Genomic DNA, 21,832 nt, shown 5'->3' on the forward strand with positions numbered 1-21,832 from the left:
TTTAATATTTTATTGTGAATTATTTGATAGTTTATATGGGAGAACACTAGCTTTATATTCATCCTATCATATATTGTTACATTGCCTTGGTTACAATCCCCTCCATGCATCATCAACCAACCAAATGGTATACCCCACAAGCCTGCCCTCCAGTCGTCAGCATACAGCCCATCTCCCTCTCTGGGTCTAGCGTCCCCAGCCGTTCCATCTCTCCACATCATCGTCTCTGCTTCCATCTCTGGAGTTACTGTTTCTCTGGGTAGGGTCCCACACTCCACTCTTCTCCCTTGATGGTCCCAGGTGCCTCTGATCCTGGACTGCAAAGTCAATCACTCCCCTCCTTTTGCTACAAAATGTCTACCTTTACATTTCCAACCCTCACAGTCGACTCTGTATATCTTAATGGGTTTTTGGATGGCAAAAATGGTTACTAATCAGAAAGAAGGTCAACAGTTCGAACACATCCAGAGGTGTGTTCTGGCAAGAAAAGCCTGGCATCTATATCTAAAACATTGCTGTTAAGTACCGTGGAGTCGGTTCTGACTCATAGTGACCCAAATAGGGTTTCAGAGGCTGCAAATCTTTACAGGAGCAGACCGCCTCATCTTTCTCTTGCAGAATTGCTGGTAGTTTCAAACTGCCAGAACTTGAGGTTAGCAGCCTGATTCATAACCACTACGCTACCAGAGCTCCTATCTAAAACATTAGCCTCTGAAAACTCTATGGAGCTTGGTTCTAATCTGAAACACTTGAGGTCCTCATGAGTGGATATCTCAACAATTTTTATTGGTTTTTGTTTGTTTGTTTGTTTATGGAGGGAGCCTACTTAGGGAAATCATGCAGGGTCTCTCTAAGGAGGTGACTATTAAGCTAAAACCTGAAAGGTGAGAAGGAACCAGGCTTGCAAAGAATCAGGGTGGAGAGCCTAAAACCTGAAGTGCAGTACTTGGCAAGACTGAGGAAAAACCTGGAGTGACTGGGCCCTTTGTAGCCAAGGGGAAAGTGACTTGTATAGGGTTAAGGAAGCAGGTGGGGACCAATTTGTGTACAGGAGGAGTATGGATTCTGAGGAAAATGGAAAACATTGGAAAAAAATTTTAACCATTTCAATAAATAACATTATGATAAATGGAGAAAAGATTAAAGTTGTCAAAGACTTTATTTTGGTTAGATCTTTGATCTTTGAAAAAGCAGTCAGAAAATGAAACCATGTATTGCACTGAGTAAATCTGCTGCAAAAGACTTCTTTAAAGTGTTCAAAGAGCAAAGATATCAGTTTGAGGACTAAGGCGCTCCTGACCCAAGCCATGCTATTTTCAGTCACCTCAGATGCATGTGAAAGTTGGACAGGAAAAAAGGAAAATGGGGAAGAATTGATGCATTTGAATTATGGTGTTGGAGAAGAATATTAAAAGTACCATGGACTACCAGAAGAACAAACAAATGTGCCTTGCAAGAAGTGCAGCCAGAATGCTCCTTGGAAGCAAAGATGGCAAGACTTCTTCGTCATTCATTCTGTGGACATGTTGTCAGGAGGGATCAGTTTCTGGAGATACATAATGCTTGGTAAAGTGGAGGGTTGGTGAAACGAGGAAGATCCTGCCCCCACAACCTGATGGATTGACACAGTGTCAGTGGACTCAGACATAACAATACTTGTGAGAATGTTGCAGGCCTCAGCAGCATTTTATTCTGTTGTACATGGTGTCACTATGAGTCAGAACTAACTCTCCAGCACCTAACCGCAACACTAGTTTCAATTTACTCGCTTGTGTATTTGTCCATTGTCTCTTCCCCACTCACCCGCCAAGGTAAACTCTCTTGAGATCCATTATACCCATCATTCCTAGCACCCAGCTCTGTGCCTGGCGCTTAGTAAGTGATCAATAAATTTTGCTGAGAAGTATGGATAGGAGAAGTATGAGGGACAAGAAAATAGACGATTGTGGGAGAAGAAAGGGGTGGGTGGGATTTCTTTCAGCCATGATACAAGTTTCTGAGGTCTCTGCTGGGGGGTTGGGACCTGCCACTTCCAGCCTGTTCCCCTCGTACTCAGACAGTACTCCAGGATAACCTGGGGAAATTGGAGTAGCTGAAATTAAGACCCCCTCTTTATTCAAAGGAGAAGATAATAAAATTGGGAAAGATGAAGGACAGGCCGTTTGTTGGACTTTCACCCATTAGCAAAATATTAATCAGTTCCGAGTGATTCGTATCACTTGACTGTGCTCAGGCTAGGAAATGACTATAAGCAGCATTTTCTTTTTAAATCTTGCCTCATTGCATCTATAAATATCAGCATTTTTCATTAGGAAACTTATAAATCATCTTTCTGTCAGAGGCAGCCTCCAATTCCCTGTAAACAAAGAGCGCTAAACCAATTATGGCCTATTCGATGGCTGAGGTCCCACACTCAAGGGAGCTGTTCACTCAGATGATGAAACCGTGGTGGCAGGGTTTAGGTCTTGATCTAGATCCTACAGCCTTCAGATGGGTAAACTGAGGCCCACGGGGGGGTGCTTTGGTCTCTCCCGACCACAATTCAGTCTCTTGCCCTTGGTCTACTGCCACAACTACCAATCTCTCACCTTCAGCTTCTCTTGGCTGTCCCATCTGTCTTCTAAGCCATTGCAAAATTTTCCTTCTCAAGAGCATTCCTTGGCTTCCTGTTGCCATAAAATACAATCCAGCCTCATTACCGTGGCATTCAGACCCCTCCCAAGATCTGCCCAACCCAACCCAAGGCAGCCACCACCTACCATCTGTTTTTCCCTCAAGGGTTGTTCTACTCTTCTTACTATGCCTTCCGTATAAGAGGAATGTATGATATGGCTAAAAACGGGTGTTTGCTGAGTCCTTACCATATGCTAGGCACTGTGCCAAGGAGCCTCATAACAACCTCCAGAGGTGTAAGGATCTATTATTAAGCTCATTTTACAGATAGTGTTGATTAGGCTCAGACAGGGTCAGGTGACTTGCCCCAGCTTACAGAGCTGGGACACAGCCACACAGAGTTCAAAACCGAGTCTTTCGGACTCTACGGCCTATCAGGCATCTGTCATGTACACTGGCCCCCACACACACTCAGGAACAGAAGCCTGAGCCCTCCCTCCCCATTAGCATCCCCACGCAGGTGGTAAAAAAGAAAGCCAATCAGGGTGGGCTATATAAGCAAGGGAGGGGGGGGTTGTGTGCTGCACAAAAGAGGGCCAGGCTATTTAAAACAGATTCTCCAGGCAGAAGCCACATTTGCTACCTTGTCTCTCAGATGTAGCTGGGAAGAGGAATGACCCAGTTAGAAGGTGTCATAAGGCTTTTTTTGGTTGTGTGTTTTTTTTCCTCCCACTTTGGTAGACGTTGTTGCTTAGAGTTTAGGAAATAATTCTGAAAGGTCCAAAACTACTTTGTTAGCAGCTCAGTCTGGCTTGTCACTAGGCAGTTATCTTAATGGGCTCACTTCTCAAGTTCATGTCCTGAAACTTCTGGGATTTGTAAACAACGTTATGTCTGGAGGCAGGTCCATCATGCATGTTAAGGCTAAGCCTGCCTCACCCCTAGCCTCACCCCTGCCACATTCACGCTAGCATAATAGAGAAGAGGAAGCAGGCAGTAGTGAAAGCCAAGGTTGCTTGCTCCAGCCTCAGCACCCTCCGCAACTTCCCCATTGCTCAGGAGGAAAATCCAAATCCCTCACTCCAGCTCTCAGGGCTCTGCTGAGCCTCCCCACTGCATCCAGTGCCTCTCTCACTTGTTCCTTCTTTCACCAGTCTTACTCTCCCAGTGTGTCTTCTGGGCCAGATAGATGCTCTTGGGTTCAGGACCTAGCCTGCCTGGACGAAGTCACCAGGATCCACACTCAAGGAGCTTGACTCTCTCTGCCCTTCTCTGTGCGTCTCCCTGCCTTAGGGCCTTTGCACATACTGTTCTCTCTTCTGGAATATTCTTTCCCATTCCATTAACATGAAAACTTTCTTCTCATTCTCCGGGTCTTGGCTTAAATGTTACTTCTCCAGGGGCTTTTTCAAAGCTAAGTAAGGTAGATTTCTCCTCCAGCCCTTCCCACTGAGTCTAGCTCTTTGCTTACTTTCCTTCATACAGCTAATGGCAATTGATAATATTTTTGTTTGATTGTTGGTTTTTAATCTGCAATGAAAAGAGGGAGTGAACTCCTTAACAAATAATACTGGGCATCCTGGCGGCATCGATGGACTCAAGCATGGCAATAGTAGTGAGGTTGGCCCAGGATCGGGCAGTGTTTCGTTCTGCTGTGCATAAGGTCGCTATGGGTCGGTACCGACTTGATGGCACCTAACAACAACAACCATGGCAATAGTAAGAATACGAACTAACCTTCATTAAACACTCTTCATGGGCACTGCAATTTTTCGAAGCAATTATTTCTGATCCCAGAACAGCACATTCTCATTTAGATAGTAGCTTGGACTAAGGCTGTCGGCCCAGTGGAGCAGGATAGAGAATATCTTTTAGATATTGAGCTGACCAGACCGACGTATTGGATGTGGGACAAAGGAGAGAGAGGCCTCAGAGTGGCTACCTAGGCTCTGCCTGAATGACTGGAAGAAGGAAGGTACTGCTAACAAGATGAGGAAGACAAGGAAATGAGGAGCAAGCATAAATGGCACAGACCCTACCCACAGAGTCAAGGCTTCAGGGAGGATATTTGCCAAGGTTACACATGTGAGACTTGAGGGACCCACACCTGCAAGAGGATTGATTAGGCAGGGACTTGACTTCCAGACTAGAATAGAGCAGCTAGGGTAGGCCAGAGGCCTCCACCAGGGAACAGGCTGGGAGAAGATGAAAGGGATGTAATCATGGTCTGTAAGTCTTGGAAGGGCTATCCTGGGCCAAGGGAGCAGGCATATTTGGAGTGCCTTGAGAAAACCTAGCAGGAATATAAATGGGTGGTAGATGTAAGAATGTCTGCTCTGGAAATAGGCAAGACTGTCTGGCTCGGTCTGCTATGCAAGAGTGAGCCTCTGGCCCTTAGGAGTTTGGTCTAGTAGTACTCCATATCTGTGCTGTCTTACTGTGGTGTAGCCACTGGGCACCTGTGCTACTGGGAACTTGGAATATGACTAATGTGACTGAAGAGCTGCATTTTAAATATTATTTCTTTTTAACTAAACTCTAATAGTTGTATGTGGCATTGTTAAGTGCTGTTAAATTGGCTCTGAGGAGCAACTGGTGGGTTTGAACTGCCCACTTTGTATCCTACAGAGCTACACCAGCACTCCTACATGTGGCTTTGTTGTTGTTAAGTGCCATTGAGTCGTTTCCGACCCATAGCGACCCTGTACAGGGTTTCCAAGGAGCAGCTGGTGAGCTTGAACCACCAACCTTGCAGTTCAAACGACATTGCAGTCTGGGGCATTAGCCCACAGCACCACACCAGGACTCCCTAGGGACTGTCATATTAGATATTGCCAGGAAATGCCTCTCTCAACAGTTCCTAAAGTGGTAAGCTATTCCAGATGGGCTTCTTATACTCCATCGGAGGATCACTTGGATAAATAAGTGATTAATTTAGTATGTTTAATCTTTATAAGAACTGTATAAAGGCAGCACCCATGTCTTCATTGTACAGATGAATAGACTGACATTCAGTGACTTGTCTGGGCTCACACTGCTGGCATGGTGGTGGCTGGGCTGGGTTAGAATCCTCAGGTCTGTCTCTGAAGTCTCCATCCCTCTTTGCTGCCTCCCAAAGCCAGGTGTGGCATTTGTGGGATAAAAGCACTGGACCAAAAGTTTGGTTTGAACTGCAAGGTCAGCAGTTCAAACTTACCATACACTCCTTGGAAACCCTATATACAGGTTCACTGTGGGTCTGAACCGACTTAGCAACAATAACAACAAAGCAGGGTTAGACTCTTGACTTCAGTGGAGAAGATAAGGCCAGAAGAGGGACGTGAAGAGGAGGGTACTATGCTCATGGAGGACTGTGAGCAGGACAGAGGTTGACAGTGGGAAACAGAAGTGTTGCTAAAGCTGAGGGCTCCAGTCATGGGTCCAGTGGAAAGCCTCATGGGACCAGGAAGGGCGGGAGCATCCACCCATCATGGAATTGGGAAGAACAGGACTGCCGAAGCAGAGGTCTCACCCGCAGCTGGTCCAGCTGAGGAATGGGGATCATGTGTCCAGCTGATGATTGGATCAGATCACCCCGCTCCCATGCCCAGTGTGTTTTTCCCTTGTGGCTTGTCATCAGATGACATCCCTTCCTCTCCCAAGGGACCCTTCCAACATCTGCGTCTGCAAATAGCTCAGTTTTTGCTCTATAACTCTTTGCCCTTTACAAAGGTCTTTCTCGTACATTCTAATTCTCAGTGGGACGGGAAGCCCCAGGAAGTTCAGTTGCTCAGTAAATCATCTAGTTATGGGGCCTTGGTATAGTACTGTAGGATAAGCCCAAGATTGCTAACTGCAAAAGGAGCCCTGGTAGTGTAGTGAGTTATGCGTTGGGCTGCTAATTGCAAGGTCAGCAGTTCGAACCCACCAGCTGCTTCACAGGAGAAAGATGAGGCTTTCTGCTTTTCTAAAGATTTACAGCCTCAGAAACCCTATATCGGGTTGCTATGAGTCAGAACTGACTCAACAGGACACAGTATCAATTAACTACAAGGTTGGTGGTTCAAACCCACCATCCACTCCTTGGAAGTCCTATACAGGGTCATTACAAAAAACAAAGATGGCCAGTCTGGACCACTCCCTGGTGTCTGCCTACAGGCAAGATCTGGAAATTTAGCTCTGTTACCTGCGACCTTTTCTCTAAATGTCAGCAAAATTTCAAGTTGCTAGGATGAGGCCCTTCACAGGAACATCGCCACTTTAGAGTCAAAATTTATCTGGGTAACATCACACTAATTTTATGTTAATTGCAAGCTCAATATGCTTGTAATTATTTCCTCCTCATCAAATATACTACAAAAGAAGAAACCCCCACCTACTATCCTTTCACTTAAGTATTTCTCTCATCTCTGACCCTCTCCACTGTTTTCTTATCTCATGCTGTCCATTGGGCAGTTGGAGACCCTGCTGCGCAGCAGGGAAGGGCTGTACAGAGTCCCAGTAGGAATCAGAGGGCAGGCTGGGACAAGGATTCGGGGCTTCCTGCTCTTACAGTTGAATGTCTTTCCCTGGGCATTTCCCTCGGTCTCCACCAGGCTTTGGAGAGAAGCATTGGCCAGAAGAAGATACCCAGACTTCAGGGGTGCAGGAAGGAAGACCTGTCTTCTAGCACTTCCCAATTCCCTCTGTCTTTCTCACCCCTTCTTTTGCCTGTTGGCTCTGCAGCTATCCTAACAGGTGAGGAACAGCCTCTCTGCAGCTATTTTCTCACCTTGGAAAAGAGGAACTCTGCAGTAGAGATTTCTGACCACCCTGTTCCCCTCCCTTCCTAGGGCCTCCTAAGGCCCCTGGCTCAATTCTTTGCCACTCCTACTCTGGCACCAAGGATTTGGTGAGCACCCTGTCTCATCCTACCCTGCCAATGTGGGTCTCTGGGACACGGGGCTGAAGGATGCTTCAATGCCCTCCCTATGGGTGCTGTCAGGGAGGTGGTACACCCAATACCAGAGTCCAGAGGGCCCTCAGGGAAGAGATTTGTTTAAGCCTGCAGTCAGAGGGCACAGATCTAAGACCAGGACGTCTCACTCTAGCTGGGTGCTCAGCATCTCCTGGCAGATGGATAGGAATCAGTAGACCCCAGGGTAACCCTGAGAGTATTTTTTAACAAGCTCTCATGTGTGCGTGTATGTGTGCATGCTTGCTGGAGAGGATTTTGACACACAGCTGGTGGGGGCTGCCCACCCAGGGAGAGGTCAGGGGGCTTGGGGTCTAGGTTTGTATTCCAGTCCCTGAGGATCAGAGCTGGCTGTGTCACCCCCCAGGGCCACAAACCCAGCAGGAAGAAGGCAAAGGAAGTGCTGACCCAGAGGCCATTTGTTTTTCCTGGAGCCACTGTCCCGCCCTGGGCCAGAGACTACATTCTGTCCTTGCCTGGCCCTGGCTGGATGGGGTGGCCCCGCTACAGGCTGCCATAGCTCCTGCCTCATCCTCCCGCTGGGCAGGCAGCATCTAGACTCTCAGACTGGGAAATTTGGTCAGAGAATTCTTCACTAACAATAACAAACACAATCTAGAGAATCAACAAACATAGGGAGCTTTATGTTCCAAGTTGGAAGAGGCCTTATAAATACACAGTTTTCGTCCAACACCACCACCCATTTGCTCAGATCCATTTTTCACACTCCTGCCAATTGGCCATTCTACTACTCTTAGGAATGTAAGAGATGCCCTTCCCCACGTACCTATTCTATGCCAGGCACTGTGCTAGACACTGTCCAGCCTCGAAAACCACAGGGCTGGACATAATTAGACTTTGGAGTGTGATAGATTTTAGTGCTGTTTCCGAAGTCAGATAGGCTTGTGTTTAATGTGTGAGTCTCTCTGAACCTCAATTTCCTGACCTGTAAAATACGGGGAACAGTTGCACAACCTCATCAGAAGAGATATCATTACAGTGCCTGGTGTGTACCGTGTGCTCTGGTCATTGTTATACTAATAACAATCCCCATTTTACAGACCCAGAAAACAAAACTCAGAGAACTGGATGGCTGTTTTAGGTTTCCCAACCATGAGAACCTACACTGAACATCCTCAGAGGATAGGATCATCTGGAGAGCAATTAAAAATATCAGACTCCTGAGATCCATTCCCGCCCTGGAGTCCTGGTATGGGACTGCAGGATAAGCACTGCTAACTACAAGGTTGGTGGTTCAAACCCATCAAGCAGTTCTTTGGAAACCCTATGCAGGGTCGCTTTGACTCAGAACTACCTCCGTGGCATTTAACAAATCACAATTCCTGTCCCACTGAATGTGATGTTTTAAAAAAATAACACCAGGCAGTTCTGAGGCTTCTGACTGGACATTGGAGCCAGCGGCCTGTCACTGTCCAGGGCCTTTACCATGCACATTTTAGGGTGTGGGGAGTTGCTACTTCTAAGCAGCCTCACCCTCAGGGACAGTCTCAAAGCTGGAGCAGAGAGAAAGTCTCTCACTGGGGGAGTTAGCCAAAGCTGTTCCACCTGTGCTCACCTCTGGCGGTTCCCCACTCCCTCTCACAGGATCACATTGGCATCTGGCCCAAAGGGTTACTCATTAGGTAACTGGGAGTGGTCGGCCCCTCACCAGACACCTGTCACAGTAGCTTGGACTTCCTCTTTATCCCAGTGTCCCAGCAGCCTGTAAATCATTCATCTCTTGCCCTCTCCCTGCCCCTCCGCTCTCCTGTCACCTTCCTGGCTCTTGCCATGGCACAGGTGGGGAGGGGAGAGCAGCTTGGGGTGGTCACTGGGCAGTTCTGCCCAGAGATGGTACTGGAGCCAAAGGCATCTAACAGACATTGAAAAAACAGTCACGACTGCATATGGTGAAACCGTTCATGGAAAAAATGCAATGAACACATAACAGAATTATTCGTGAATTGTTGGAATGTTAGGTACCGACAAGTCAGTTTCAACTCATAGTGACCTCTATGCACAACAGAACAAAACACTGTATGGTCCTGCACCGTCCTCACAATCGTTGCTACGTTTGAGTCTGTTGTTTCAGCCACTGTCATTTCATCTCTTTGTCAATACTCTACTGAGCATCATGGCCTTCTCCAGGGACTGGTCCCTCCTGAGAACATGTCCAAAATACCTGAGATGAAATCCTAACATCCTTCCTTCTAAAGGAACATTGTAACTTTATTACTTCCAAGACACATTTGTTCATTCTTCTGGCAGTCCATGCTATTCAATATTCTTCACCAACACCATAATTCAAAGCTATCTCTGGTCTTCCTTATTCGTTGTCTAGCTTTCACACACATATGAGGTAATTGGAAATACCATGGCCTTTGCCAGGTGCACCTGAATCCTCAAAGTGACATCTTTGCTTTTGAACACTTTAAGTCTTTTATTTAAAGACTTATTTTATTTAAATCATTTGCCCAATGACTGCTGCTTTTATGAACGTTGATTGTGAATCCAAGTAAAATGAAATTCTTACAACTTCAGTGTTTTCTCCATTTGTCATGATGTTGCTTATTGGTCCAATTGGTCCAATTGGTCCAATTGTGAGGTTTTGTGGGGTTTTTTGTTTTTGTTTTTGAGGGCTGTTATCTTGATCAGTAAGTGTTTTAAGTCTTCACTTTCAGCAGGCAAGGTTGTTCCATCTGCATATTGCAGGTTGTTAATGCATCTTCCGCCAGTCTTGATGCTGAGTTCTTCATAGAATCCAACTTGGATTATTTGCTCAGCAAACAGATTGAGTAAATGTGTGACAGTTTCCAATACTTATGCCTGCCTTTCCCAGTTTTAAACCATGCAGTAGCTCCTTGTTCTGTTCAAATAACTACCACTTGTACAGGTTCTGAATGAGAACAACTAAGTTGTAGAATTCCCCATTTTTCACAATGTTATCCATATTTTATTGTAACTCACTCTCAAATGCCTTTCCATAGTCAAGAAAACATAAGCAAACGCCTCTCTGGCATTCTTTGCTTTCAGCTAAGATCCATCTATCTGTCAGCAATGATGTCCCTTGTTCCACATTCTCTTCTGAATCTGACTTGAATTTCCGGACAAACAAACATGTATGTCTATGTATAGATACCCCTCACATTTTTTTTTAACAAAAACATAGCATGCTATTCATGCCATTTTATGTTTTGCTTTTCTTCACTTAATATGCCTTCGAAATTGCTGTCTCTTAGGACTTAACGGAGCTTGATATTTGCTGTTTAATGAATGCATAATTCTCCTCTTCATGGATGCACCATAGCTCATTTAACTCTTTCCCCTGCTGGTTGTTGTTGTTAAGTGCTGTCCAGTCAGTTCCAACCTATAGTAACCCTGTATAGGGCTTCCTGGGAGCAGCTGGTGAGCTTGAACCACTGACCTTAAACAGTTCAAATTGACTTTGCAGTCCCACTCATTAACCCACAGTGTCACACCAGGTAGATGCTTTAGGTTTTTTGGTTTTTTTTTTTTTTTTTTAGTTTTCTGTTATTACAAACAGCTGTAGCTTTGGATGTTGTCTGTGATCTCAATTCCTAGAGGTGGTATTAATAGGTTAAAGGGTATGTGCTGCTTATGTGAGGTTAGAAAGCACCATGGTGGGGTCCAGGGAGGATACCCCAGTCATGACTCCTTACCAGGAAGAAGTGGGCCAATGGGCTCCTGAGCCAGCTCCTCATGGCTCAGAGAGGAGGTGATGAGGTCTGAGGGCCAGGTCTAAACTGGCAGCCCAGCAGGACACAGAGGACTAGTTGTGCAGTAAAGCCCTCTTCCCATCTAGTCCCTCCCACGATCTGCTGTGGGAAGAGCCTGGGCCAGACGTCAGGACACTTGGGTCCTAGTTCATGCCATTGTCAGGCAGGGTGACCCTCAGCAAGTGGCCCTTTTGAGCCCCTCACTTCCCCATCTATGAGAAGGTGGTAATGGGTTCTGCACTCTCAAAGAAAGGATGGGGTGAAAGCTGGGTGCTGAGGGAAAGAGTATCCCCATGAACACTGGTTGTTTGTTACCTCTTTGGCTGAGGCTTAGGTGGTCAGAGAACCTAATCCCTTCTTTCAGGCTCATCCTCCTTCTGGAGTGACAGAGTCTCTGGGACATTTTAAAGGACCCCAGCCTGCCCCAGCCCAGCGCAGCCTTCAGGGGCCTGCCCTTCCCATGGCTGGCCCTTCCCTTCCCAGAAGTAGAAGTTGGCGGGGAAGAGGCTGCTATTGGATTTCTGTGGCCAGCACTGAGTGGAGCTCCATGGGTATACCTGATGTGGGGAAGAGTTGTGCACTGGAGGAGAGAGCAACGCTTTAGTTGTACTTGCTTGGGGGTAGGGGGAACTCCAGTGATCCAATTGTGCAAGGAGGTTGGACTAGATGGACTCACACCACCAGTTGCTGCCCCTCACTCCAACTCATGGCAACCTCCAACTCATGTGTCAGTAGAACTATGCTCCATAGAGTGTTCAAAGGCTAATTTTTTAAAAAGTAGATCTCCAGGCCTTTCTTCCACAGTACCTCTGGGTGGACTTGAATCCCCAACCATTCGGTCAGTAGTCGTTCAGGGGCTCCAGTGGACTCATAAGCCGTATTTTAATTGGACCTCAAACTGCCATGTGACGTAAGTGAACTACAATTTCTTCATCTGTAAACGGACAGACTAAACTCCCATGACTCCTTAGAGCTTCAACCCAGTGACCCCATGAGTCTGGGGATTCAGATGCCTATGGGGCTCATCTCATGGTGGCATTAGGCAGAACTGTTTTTGAGCCGGTGATGAATTTTCTAGGCCAAGGAGGGGACCTTGTCTGGAGCCAAGGCCTCAGAAGCCACTCCCTTGGCTTCTGCCTGGGATTCGGTCTGGTTGAGGGCCAAGGCTGTCCCGTGCTGCATCGGGCAGCCAGGCTGAGGTCAGCAGTGTGGACGCATCCAGTTTGGTTCCGCCACTCTGGCAGGAAACCCAGGGAAAAGCAGCCCAGGAACATCTGCTGTCTCCTACTCTCCACAAAACCATTTGGCTCATGGTGGAGCCCAGTGGTGGCCTTGCCAAGCTACGTGGGCTTGGTAGAGGGGGTGGGGGCTGGGCTAGGGCAGTTATGCAGGGACCCTGAGGGACAGGCAGGACCAGAGCTGTGACCCAGGGAGGTGGAGGTACTTTGAAAGGAGTGAAAGGGGTCAGTTGTTATTCCGAGACCCGCCCTGGCCTGGTGGAATACAAGTGTGGGTCTGGAAGTGCTCGTGTGTGCCTCCTATTTATAGCCACGTGCTCAGCATCTTACAAAAGAAACTGGGTTTAACCCGCCCCCCACACCAGCCCAGGCCAAGCATGACTCTTAATATTCTCTCCAGACGGACCTCTGATTCCAGCCCTAACAAACGCCCTGACGCTAACCCGAGATGATCCTCAAACCCAGCATTTGGCCCCAGATGGAATCTCATCTTGAATCCAAGCCTCAGCTTCTCTCCTGGATTACTGGAGTCTCCCTGTGTTTTCCTCTTTCTGTCCTGTTTGTTCTCCCTGCTCCAGCCAGAGTCTTAGTGAAATCTAAGTCAGATCTCATCTCCTGCATCAATGCCCATCCCAGTCATGCTAAAACCCAGCAAGGCACTTTGGCCTCTTTCCCTTTAGCCCCCCAGCCTCCTCAATGGTCCTCGGACACGGGAGGTATGTTCTCACTTCAGGGCCTTTGTACTTGGTTTTCTCTTTGCTGGGAACCGCCCAGGTCTCTGTCTGACTCTTTCCTTCTCCTCCATTATGTCTGCTTAAATGCCCCCTTCCCAGGAACCCTGTCACTGCCCACTCTATTTTAAATCACAAACCCTTCTTAAATTCCCAGTCCTCCTTCTCAGCTTTCTTTCTCGGAAATACTGATCATCAGTGAACGTACCAAATGTTTTTCCACATTTACTTTGTTTTTGTCCGTCTCCCTCCTAAGTGTCAGAAGGGCAGGGAGTTTACTCTGCTCCTACTGTATGAACCCCAATCTTGATTCACAGCAGGGGCTTCATAAATGTTTGTGGAGTGAATTGAATCACTTCTGCTCTGACTCCTATGTTCCCCTGGGGCACAGATGGGAGTGTGGATGGCAGGCAGTGGGTGCAGCCCAGCTCAGGGCATGGAATCTGGGACCAGGGCCTCTTGTAGCTCCTGACAGTCCTGGGGAGCCCACCAGTGACCCCAGTCCTTTTTGTCTGGCTTTAGGGCCAGCAGTCAAGCGCCAGTCATTTTCCAGGAGCTGGGGAGCTGCACCCCAGGCCCCTTCCTGGAATCCTACTGTCTCCCTCTTTGTGGGCAGTGGCTCTCCCCATCTCTTTCTCTTGCACGGCAGGAACAGCTGCTATCTCCTTAGTCTGAAAATACCCTGCCTGCCTGTCTGCCTGCTGTCCCCTCCATATCCCTGCTGCTCAATCCCCAGGTCTGAGGACTCCCAAATCATAACGATCTTGAGGGTTCATGGGAGTCTCTGGGCGGTGTAAACAGTTAACATGCTCAGTTGATGAAGTTGGAGGTTTGAGTCTACTCAGAGGGGCTTTGGAAGAAAGACCTGGCTTCCAAAAAGTCATCCATTGAAAACCCTATAGTGCACAGTCATATTGTGGCATGTTGTTGTTAAGTGCCATCCAGTTGGTTTTGACTCATAGCGTCCCTGCATAGAGTTTCCAAGGAGTGACTGGTGGGCTTGAACTTGTCGTAATGGTGACTGGTTGGGGAGCTTGTTAAACTGCAGGTTCCAGAATCTACTCCCAACAATCATACCCATAAAATAGTCATGGATGGCCTGGAGCGAGTCCATTGCACTGTTGTAGTCTGGGGACTGCTGGTTTATGACTATTGGAGCTGACCATCAGCACAGGGCACTGGGGCAATGGTTGACGTTCCCATTCCATCAGCAATTTATTGTGCATATCCGGAGCCTCGGTGCCTCCTTCCATTCATGGACCTGACAGTAGTGCTTCACCTCCCAGGCTGTGAGTCTCCAAGCCTGAGCCTGGGGAAATAATCGCTATCCCAGGGCTGAGGTGCATGTCCCTGCCCACCTTTTACAGACCTCCTTCAGGGGTGCCTATGTTGCTCCTCCTCCTGGGGGGTCCTGCCTGAGTCTTTTTTGCAGGCTTCCTCTTCCCTTCATCTCCCCTTCTGGCCTCTCTCTGCTTCTCAGGTAAGACCCGGACCAAGGACAAGTACCGTGTGGTTTACACGGACCATCAGCGCCTGGAGCTGGAGAAGGAGTTCCATTACAGCCGTTACATCACCATCCGGCGGAAGTCAGAGCTGGCTGCCAATCTGGGGCTCACTGAGCGGCAGGTGTGTGAGTCACCCCAATGTGGGGAATCTGGCCTCCAGGCTGCCAGAGAGATTAAGGGGCTCAGTCAAGGTAGGAGGACAAAGATGTTGAGTTTCCTGAGCATGTTTGTACAACAGAAATCTAGCTACTGCCCACTCCCACTAAACCCATCCCTCCCCTCCCCAAACAAGGGACTACAGGCATCTTGATTAGCTATAGGCGACAGCAGGCTGTAATCAGCCTTGTAAGAGGTACAGGTGCCAAGTCCCCCTAGAGAAGGAAGCAGTCATGCAGAGAGCAGGGAGGAAGGCTTCCAGGAGGAAGAGGTATTAGAACCTGGCCTGGAAGATGGGAAAGAAGGTTACAGAGGTGGGTGTCTCCAGGATGGGGGAGCAGAGAAAGCAGGGTCTAAAGGGGAGAGAGTGTGCTCAGCATTCCTGAGGCCTAGGTGACTGGCAGGGGGCCTCAGGTTTCACACTGAGGAAAATGAATCTCAACCATCCTCCCTCTTTTCCCTTCTCTGTCCTTCTGTCTCCCCATCCCTGCTATCTGATTCCACAGGTGAAAATCTGGTTCCAAAACCGTCGAGCAAAGGAGCGCAAAGTAAACAAGAAGAAGCAGCAGCAGCAGCAGCAGCAGCAGGCCCCCCAGTCACTACCACCAGCCCTTGAAGTGACCCCTACCCCAGCTGGGCCGCCCCTGGGGACCCTGTGCTCCAGCTCCCCTGGCCTCCTGGGAGCCTCCTCCCCAATGACCGTCAAGGAGGAGTATTTGCCCTAGCCCCTGCCAGCCTTTTAGGTCCCGGGTTCGCAGACTTGGCTGCTAGGACTGTGGCTCTTGCTGGGGTCTTAGGAGGTCTGGTCTGAGCCCTAGCCCAGTTACTAATCCACTGACCTTCCAGGTGACCTTGGTGCAGTAACCCACCCACCCAGCCCCTGCATCCTCTTGGCACATCTGTGCAGCGAGCCTGTGGATCAGGAGTTCTTCCAGCTCCTGGGTTCTGGACCAGGTTCTGGACCAGACTCAGTCTCCTAGGGGAGGGGGACAGTTCAAGCCCCAAATGGCTGGTCTCAGAGCCTCCCCAAGAGCCCGTTTCCTGCTCCATTGGTTCAAGGTGGGGTGGAGCAGGTAGCCATGCTAGGGAGCACATAGACCCTGGAGAAAGATGAGGTTGAGAAAAGGTGGGACACTTGCAGACCTGACCTGAGAGAAGACTGTGATTAACTCAAGTGTGCCTCTTCCTCTACCCACCCCCACGGTGACATCCCAATTCCTGGATCCTTTCCTGGTGGCTGCTGAGTACAAAGCCCCTAGGAGCAGATCTGAGGAGGAGGAAGCCCTGTGTTGTCTCCCCTTGCCATTCTCTGTGGGGCCTCCAGCTGGGGAAGGAGGAGCTACAGAGGGAGAAGGGGCCAGAGTCCATCCTGGCAGGTATCTGCCACCCCTGGGAGGCTGGCCATCAGGGCCCAGGCTCAGGGAACCCTGGAGAAATCCCTGGGCCAAGCAGAGCTCATAGCCAGACAAGTGTTGGACATACAGGAATCACTCAGATGCAGCTCCAAGAATAAATTGCTTTCTTTAGAAAAAAAAAAAAAATTGTATAAAAATCATTATACATAGCATTAAAGAAAAATTTTAAAGAAGACTAAGTCCTCTTCACCCTTCCCTGTTGTTGTTAAGTACCATCAAGTTAATTCCAATTCAGCGCAACTCTGTAAAGGATTTCTGAGGAACAACTGGTGGGTTTGAACCACCAACCTTTTGGTTGTCAGGCCAACGTTGATCCTACAGTGCCACACCGGCAATCCTCATTCCTTCCTAAGAACACTTATTCCCATCCTGTCTGTGTGTAACTCTACAACAAGATCATCTTTTAAATGCATCTGGGAAATCCAATTGGTGAGTCCACTTTGTAAGTGGAATCATCAGACTCCATATATCAGTCCTTTGGATTTCTTAAATACCTTCAGTTCAGGTTTTATTTTCAACAGACCGTATCCTTTGGGCATCCCCAGGTACCAGGCATAGCTTAGCCTGGGGTACACACATCCTTGGCCCCAGAAGTTCCCTATTCAGTGTAGAGACTGCCCTGTTCATAGGTGACCCTGCTGTTAACAGGGTAAGGACAAAATAGTGTATAAGATGAGGTCAAGGAAGGCTCCTAGCTTAGCCTGGAAGGTCTGAAGTCTTCTAGGAGGAGGTGGATGCTAACTAATGAACCCTGGTCTGGCCAAGAAGTGAGAAAATTTATAAAATACGAACTTATGTGATAATTTTTTTTAAGTTCCTGGAGTAAACTGCTAGCCTCAAGTCCTTTTCAGGCATCTGTATCCCAGGCCCTTTTCTCCCTAGAGGACTCCAGTGCCAGCAGCTTGCCCCTCTGTTGACTATTCTGGGAGGTAGCCGGGCCATAAAGAGTACGCAGCTTGCCTGCCATTGCCCTTTGCTCTTGGGACAAATGACAGTGCTTGAGGTGGATCCACTCCTGGCACAAGCCAGAACATCTCTTCTGTAGTCAGGAGACACCATGAGTTTTCCCTCATTTAAGGCAGGGGATCCTTCCTGGTGCCAGAGGAAGGGACCAGGGTGTCAAGAGCAGAGGGAGAAGTGTTGATGGAAGGGTGGCTGGCAGTGAGTGAATATAAATTTGTAATCTTCAAAAAAATTTGCTATAAAATTACTGTGTGACCCTGCGGTAACCTCTTGCCCTCTCTGGGCCTCCATTTCCCCATCTGTGAAACTGGGGGGTCTGCCTATCCAAAAATATGTAGAAAGGTTCTGGTCAGTTGAGTTTGGAAGCCAGGCAGACTCAACTCTCCTGGAAGAGACATAGTGGTGAATTAGTACATCAAAGACTCTTGAACAATTCTGTATGCAAAGAAACTCTTTGAATTTTCCTTACTCTGCCTTTGCCCACACTTCTCTAATCAGGTGACCATACTAACATCTACTAGCATCCAGCTGAACTCTATCCACTTAGGGAGGCTCTGAGCTGGAGGCCTGCCCTTGTGACTGTGACTCAATGTTTAGTTGAGGTTTTGTTTTCAGAAGACCTGGATTTCTCAAGTACTTCTAAACTGAGATTTCAGACAAGTTGCTTAGCCTCTCCGAACCTCATTCTCATTTGTGGAAGTCAGTTACTCTGACAGATCTGAGTTGTGTTTTGCATAGGACCTAGCACGTATTAAGAGCTTGTGTGTCACCACATTTTCTTGAGGGTATGACGTTGATGTTATAGCTACTCCTCCCTCCTCCCCAATACTGAGGACAGATGGTGGCTGGGAAGATCTGAGGCAGGACCAGTCAGTCATAGGGAGACCTCCATCTGACAGGAGGTCAGTGGCTAGGCCTGGCAGGTGAGGCGAGTGGCAGCCACTGCCCTCCTAAGGGGATCACCTGTAGATTGCTCAAGAGAAAAGGAAACTCTCTAGGAGAATTTCCAAACACTACAATGGATTACTTTGTGAGTTTCCTGTCACTCAGAGATGTCTACCTTGGATATAGGGTTATAATGGCTCAGGAAAGGAACCTACTAGACCCACAGCTGCCTGAGTGCTAAGAGGCTCCAGTCTTATCAGTAATGGCTGTGCTGCGTTGTATATAACCATTCTATTCTTTCCCCTCTCTTCCCACAAACATGGTAGATAAAGGAGAGGCTTCCATTGTTTGAGTCCCTACACAGCCAGTATTTCCTGGGTACCAGCTGGATGCAGGTCCCACACTGTGATGGAGACAGGAAATATGGACAAAACTCAGGTCTAACCCAGCCATGTCCTTGACTGCCCACAGCCAAGTCATGGCCTCTAGTAAACAGAAGCTGCATAGCAGTCTTGTGTCTTGCATGCCATTTCCGTTTCCAGATAGGGCTGAAACCCCACTTTGAGAAGCCATGGAAGAGCCAACCCCATTGCCAGGGTGGACTGAACAGAGCAGGCTGCATCAACTCCAGGAAGGTGCTCAGGGTTGGGAGTGATGTGATCTCAGCCAACGTCTGTGTGTGTGTGTGTGTGTGTGTGTGTGTGCATGCATAGGTGTGAGTGTAGACTGGGTTGTGATGGTGGCGGATAGCAGGATTGTGGAGCTCCAGAAGCTGACATGCCCAAGAGCAGGATGCAGAAATGGGAGCACAGATTGGATGGGGGAGGTCTTGGACAGGGAGGCTTTAGAGGGCAGTCCTGTCCCTGTGAGGCTGCTCCAGAACCACTTTCTCTGAATCACACCAGATGGACTAGCAGTCTGGAACTTCATTTTTCACAGTCGCCACTTGCTGGTGTAGCAAAACACATGTTCCACGGTGATAAAATCTGAGCATTAAAGCAAATTAAAAAATGTTTATTTATATGCTTTTAAAAATATCTCCCTATATAATAAAAGAAAGTACATTTTCATCTAACACGTTCTTTTAAATTAGCATGCATCTTCATTTCACTTCTGGTCTGATGGGAGACCAGAAGAAATACTGAGAGAGAAAAGGGGGAAGAGGAAATTGAATGTGTACCTGGTTGGATTACTAAGTAGTGATTTTGCCATTTAGTGCCCCAACTCCCTCTGGAATGGAAAGAAATGTGTCAATGGTTGTCAAGCGTGCCTAGAAACTGAACCCATGGCCAGTTGTGTTATTATAAAATTGGGGCTACAGTGGATAATGTTCTGTGATGTGTACCTTCTAGAACATCCTGGGGTTTTGTTTGTACTGTGGAAGTGCAGACTCCTCCTCCTCGGTAAGGGCTGTGATGATGAGGGAGGGAGTGACAGGTGGAATCTGTAGAGTATAGACAGGTGCATTCAGATTCCTGGATTCCAGGCCAGACCTTCCCTCTTTTTTTTCTTTTCCTTTTTATAAGTTTTTATTGTAAACTGAGTGATAGCTTGCATGGGAGTACATCAGTTTTACACTCATTGTTTCATTGCAATGATTACAATCTCTGTGCAACATCATTCAACAGTATTTGCTTCCATTCCCTCTGTTTTTCGTTTATTTATTTATTTATTTATTTGGTGGGAGGGGGGTGTACACAAAAACACTTAGAAATATATAATAATTTAAATAACCAAAGGGCACATTCTGCAAGGCTGCCTCCTAGCCACTAGCAAACAGCCTTTCTCCTTCCATGAGTCTAGAGTCCTCAGCTGCTCCCTCTCTCCATGTCCTCATCTCTGCCCCCATCTCTGGTGTCACTGCTTCTCTGGATAGGCTCCCACATTCTGCTCGTGCTCTTCTCCCTTGATGGTCCTAGGGTCCTCTGTTTCTGGACTGTAAGACTAACTACTACCCCCTTTGTGTTACAAATCTTCTACTTTTACAGTTATGACAGTTGCAATTAGTTATGACAACAATTAGTCACTATTGAGTCATAAAAATCTTATCCCTATCTCCTTTCACCAGACTCATCTAGACAAGATGAAAACTATTCAGTGGAGAGTCTACTTTCCTCCACACACTCTGAAACTAAACTCCCTCTTGAAAACTTGTAGGCCAGTCACTTCATGCTTTTATAGCCCCCTCATTTTAGGTAGCCAGTGTCTAAGTTGCCCATCCCTATCAACCCTGTATACAGAGGGGATAGGATTGATCATTGATGTGAAGACTCCTTCCCTCTTAGTTGATATTTTGAGCTACTACATCTATAAGTATAGGTCAAACTAATCAAATTGTAGCAATTTACACTTGTTTCAGTTATCAAAAAAATTTTTTTATCTTCCTGTAGTCGAGATCTGATATGAAGCCATCGAGGCTAGGTCAAATGAGTACTATCTATAAGTTTGAGCATTCTTGTGCATCTCCCCTCAGTTTATATCAGCTGGATGCTTCACTCTCAACTATAGCCCCCTGTGGCTAGGTCCTTGTCTATGGGCTCCAGAGTTCCCTGGTCTCACCACACTTTGGACCAACCAGCCCTTCCTCTTCTCTCTCTCATCTCCAGGTTGACAGGAATCTATGGAATATGGTTGAACTCAGCCCATTTCCTCTTTGCTGCCTTTTCCCCTCTTCCACTCACCAGATGACCAACATGGTCACTAGCAATCTTACATGCCTGCTCATGAGTTCCCTTTGAGTTTCAGTCTTGGGGTGGGGGGGTTATCCTGAAAGGACTTGATTGCTTGCCTTGATGGCTCTCTGGTGAACATCTTGCTTGTTCTTGTAGTAGCCAATCAGACTGCCATTTCTGTTTTGGATTTTGCCTGCTGGTCTTTCTTTCAAGAAGCATCGTCTGTTCCTCTAGCTGTTTCAGGCTGGTCTGCTTTTTCTTTCAAATGCGAATGTACCACCTCAGAAATTACACTTAAGGTCCTATACACTACAAAGACTCCACAAGTAGCCTATTTCACTTGGCAAGTTCTAGAACCCCTTTTAGGTGTTTCAATGATATTGCCTCTTTTTTTAAAAAAAAAATTGATTTTATTTTTGTTGTTGAAAGTATATATGGCAGAACACACATCAGTCCAAGAATTTCTACATGTATAATTCAGTGACATTGATCACATTTGTTGAGTTATGCAACCTTGTTTTAAATCTGAGTTGTGCCTTTGAACATAAATTTACTGCCTCCTAAATTTCCTATCTGCTCTTTTCATTTGCTGTTGTCAATTGCATCCCAAGTAGACAGATCTTAACACAATGCAGACAATATTTGCTAATTAAGCTAAACTATTGTTTGGTTTTAAGAAGACTTCAAGAGATATTTTTGGTTTAATCTTCAAAGATTATTTAGGGTAATGGTTTTGGGGAGTTCACTCAGCCTCTGTGATGTCAGAAAGTCTGGATTCCATGGGCATATGAAATCCTGTCCCCCATCTCCTCACTTTGATCAGGTTTCTTTTATAGAAAACTTGATCACCCTACCTCTTCTTCCTTTGGTGATTTTGCAAGTCCCACTTGGTGTGGTGTTGTGGGATAAAGCACTGGACTGTAAAGTCGATTGAACTGCAAGGTCTTCAGTTCAAACTCATCAGCCACTCCTCGGAAACCCTAT

The 21,832-nt window shown here is 47.2% G+C and overlaps 1 protein-coding gene across 1 annotated transcript in view; it reads left to right on the forward strand.

Moving 5' to 3' along the window:
• CDX1 (caudal type homeobox 1) overlaps positions 1–15,638 on the forward strand; it is a 19,159-nt gene extending 3,521 nt beyond the window's left edge. The window contains exons 2-3 of the mRNA XM_006863877.1: positions 14,733–14,878; positions 15,420–15,638. Coding sequence (XP_006863939.1) covers positions 14,733–14,878; positions 15,420–15,638 — 365 coding nt within the window. The remainder of the gene's footprint in view (positions 1–14,732; positions 14,879–15,419) is intronic.
• The last annotated feature ends 6,194 nt before the right edge of the window (positions 15,639–21,832 follow it).

The sequence above is a fragment of the Chrysochloris asiatica genome, unplaced genomic scaffold (assembly GCF_000296735.1).
Source record: "Chrysochloris asiatica unplaced genomic scaffold, ChrAsi1.0 scaffold00057, whole genome shotgun sequence".
Lineage (NCBI taxonomy): Eukaryota > Metazoa > Chordata > Mammalia > Afrosoricida > Chrysochloridae > Chrysochloris > Chrysochloris asiatica.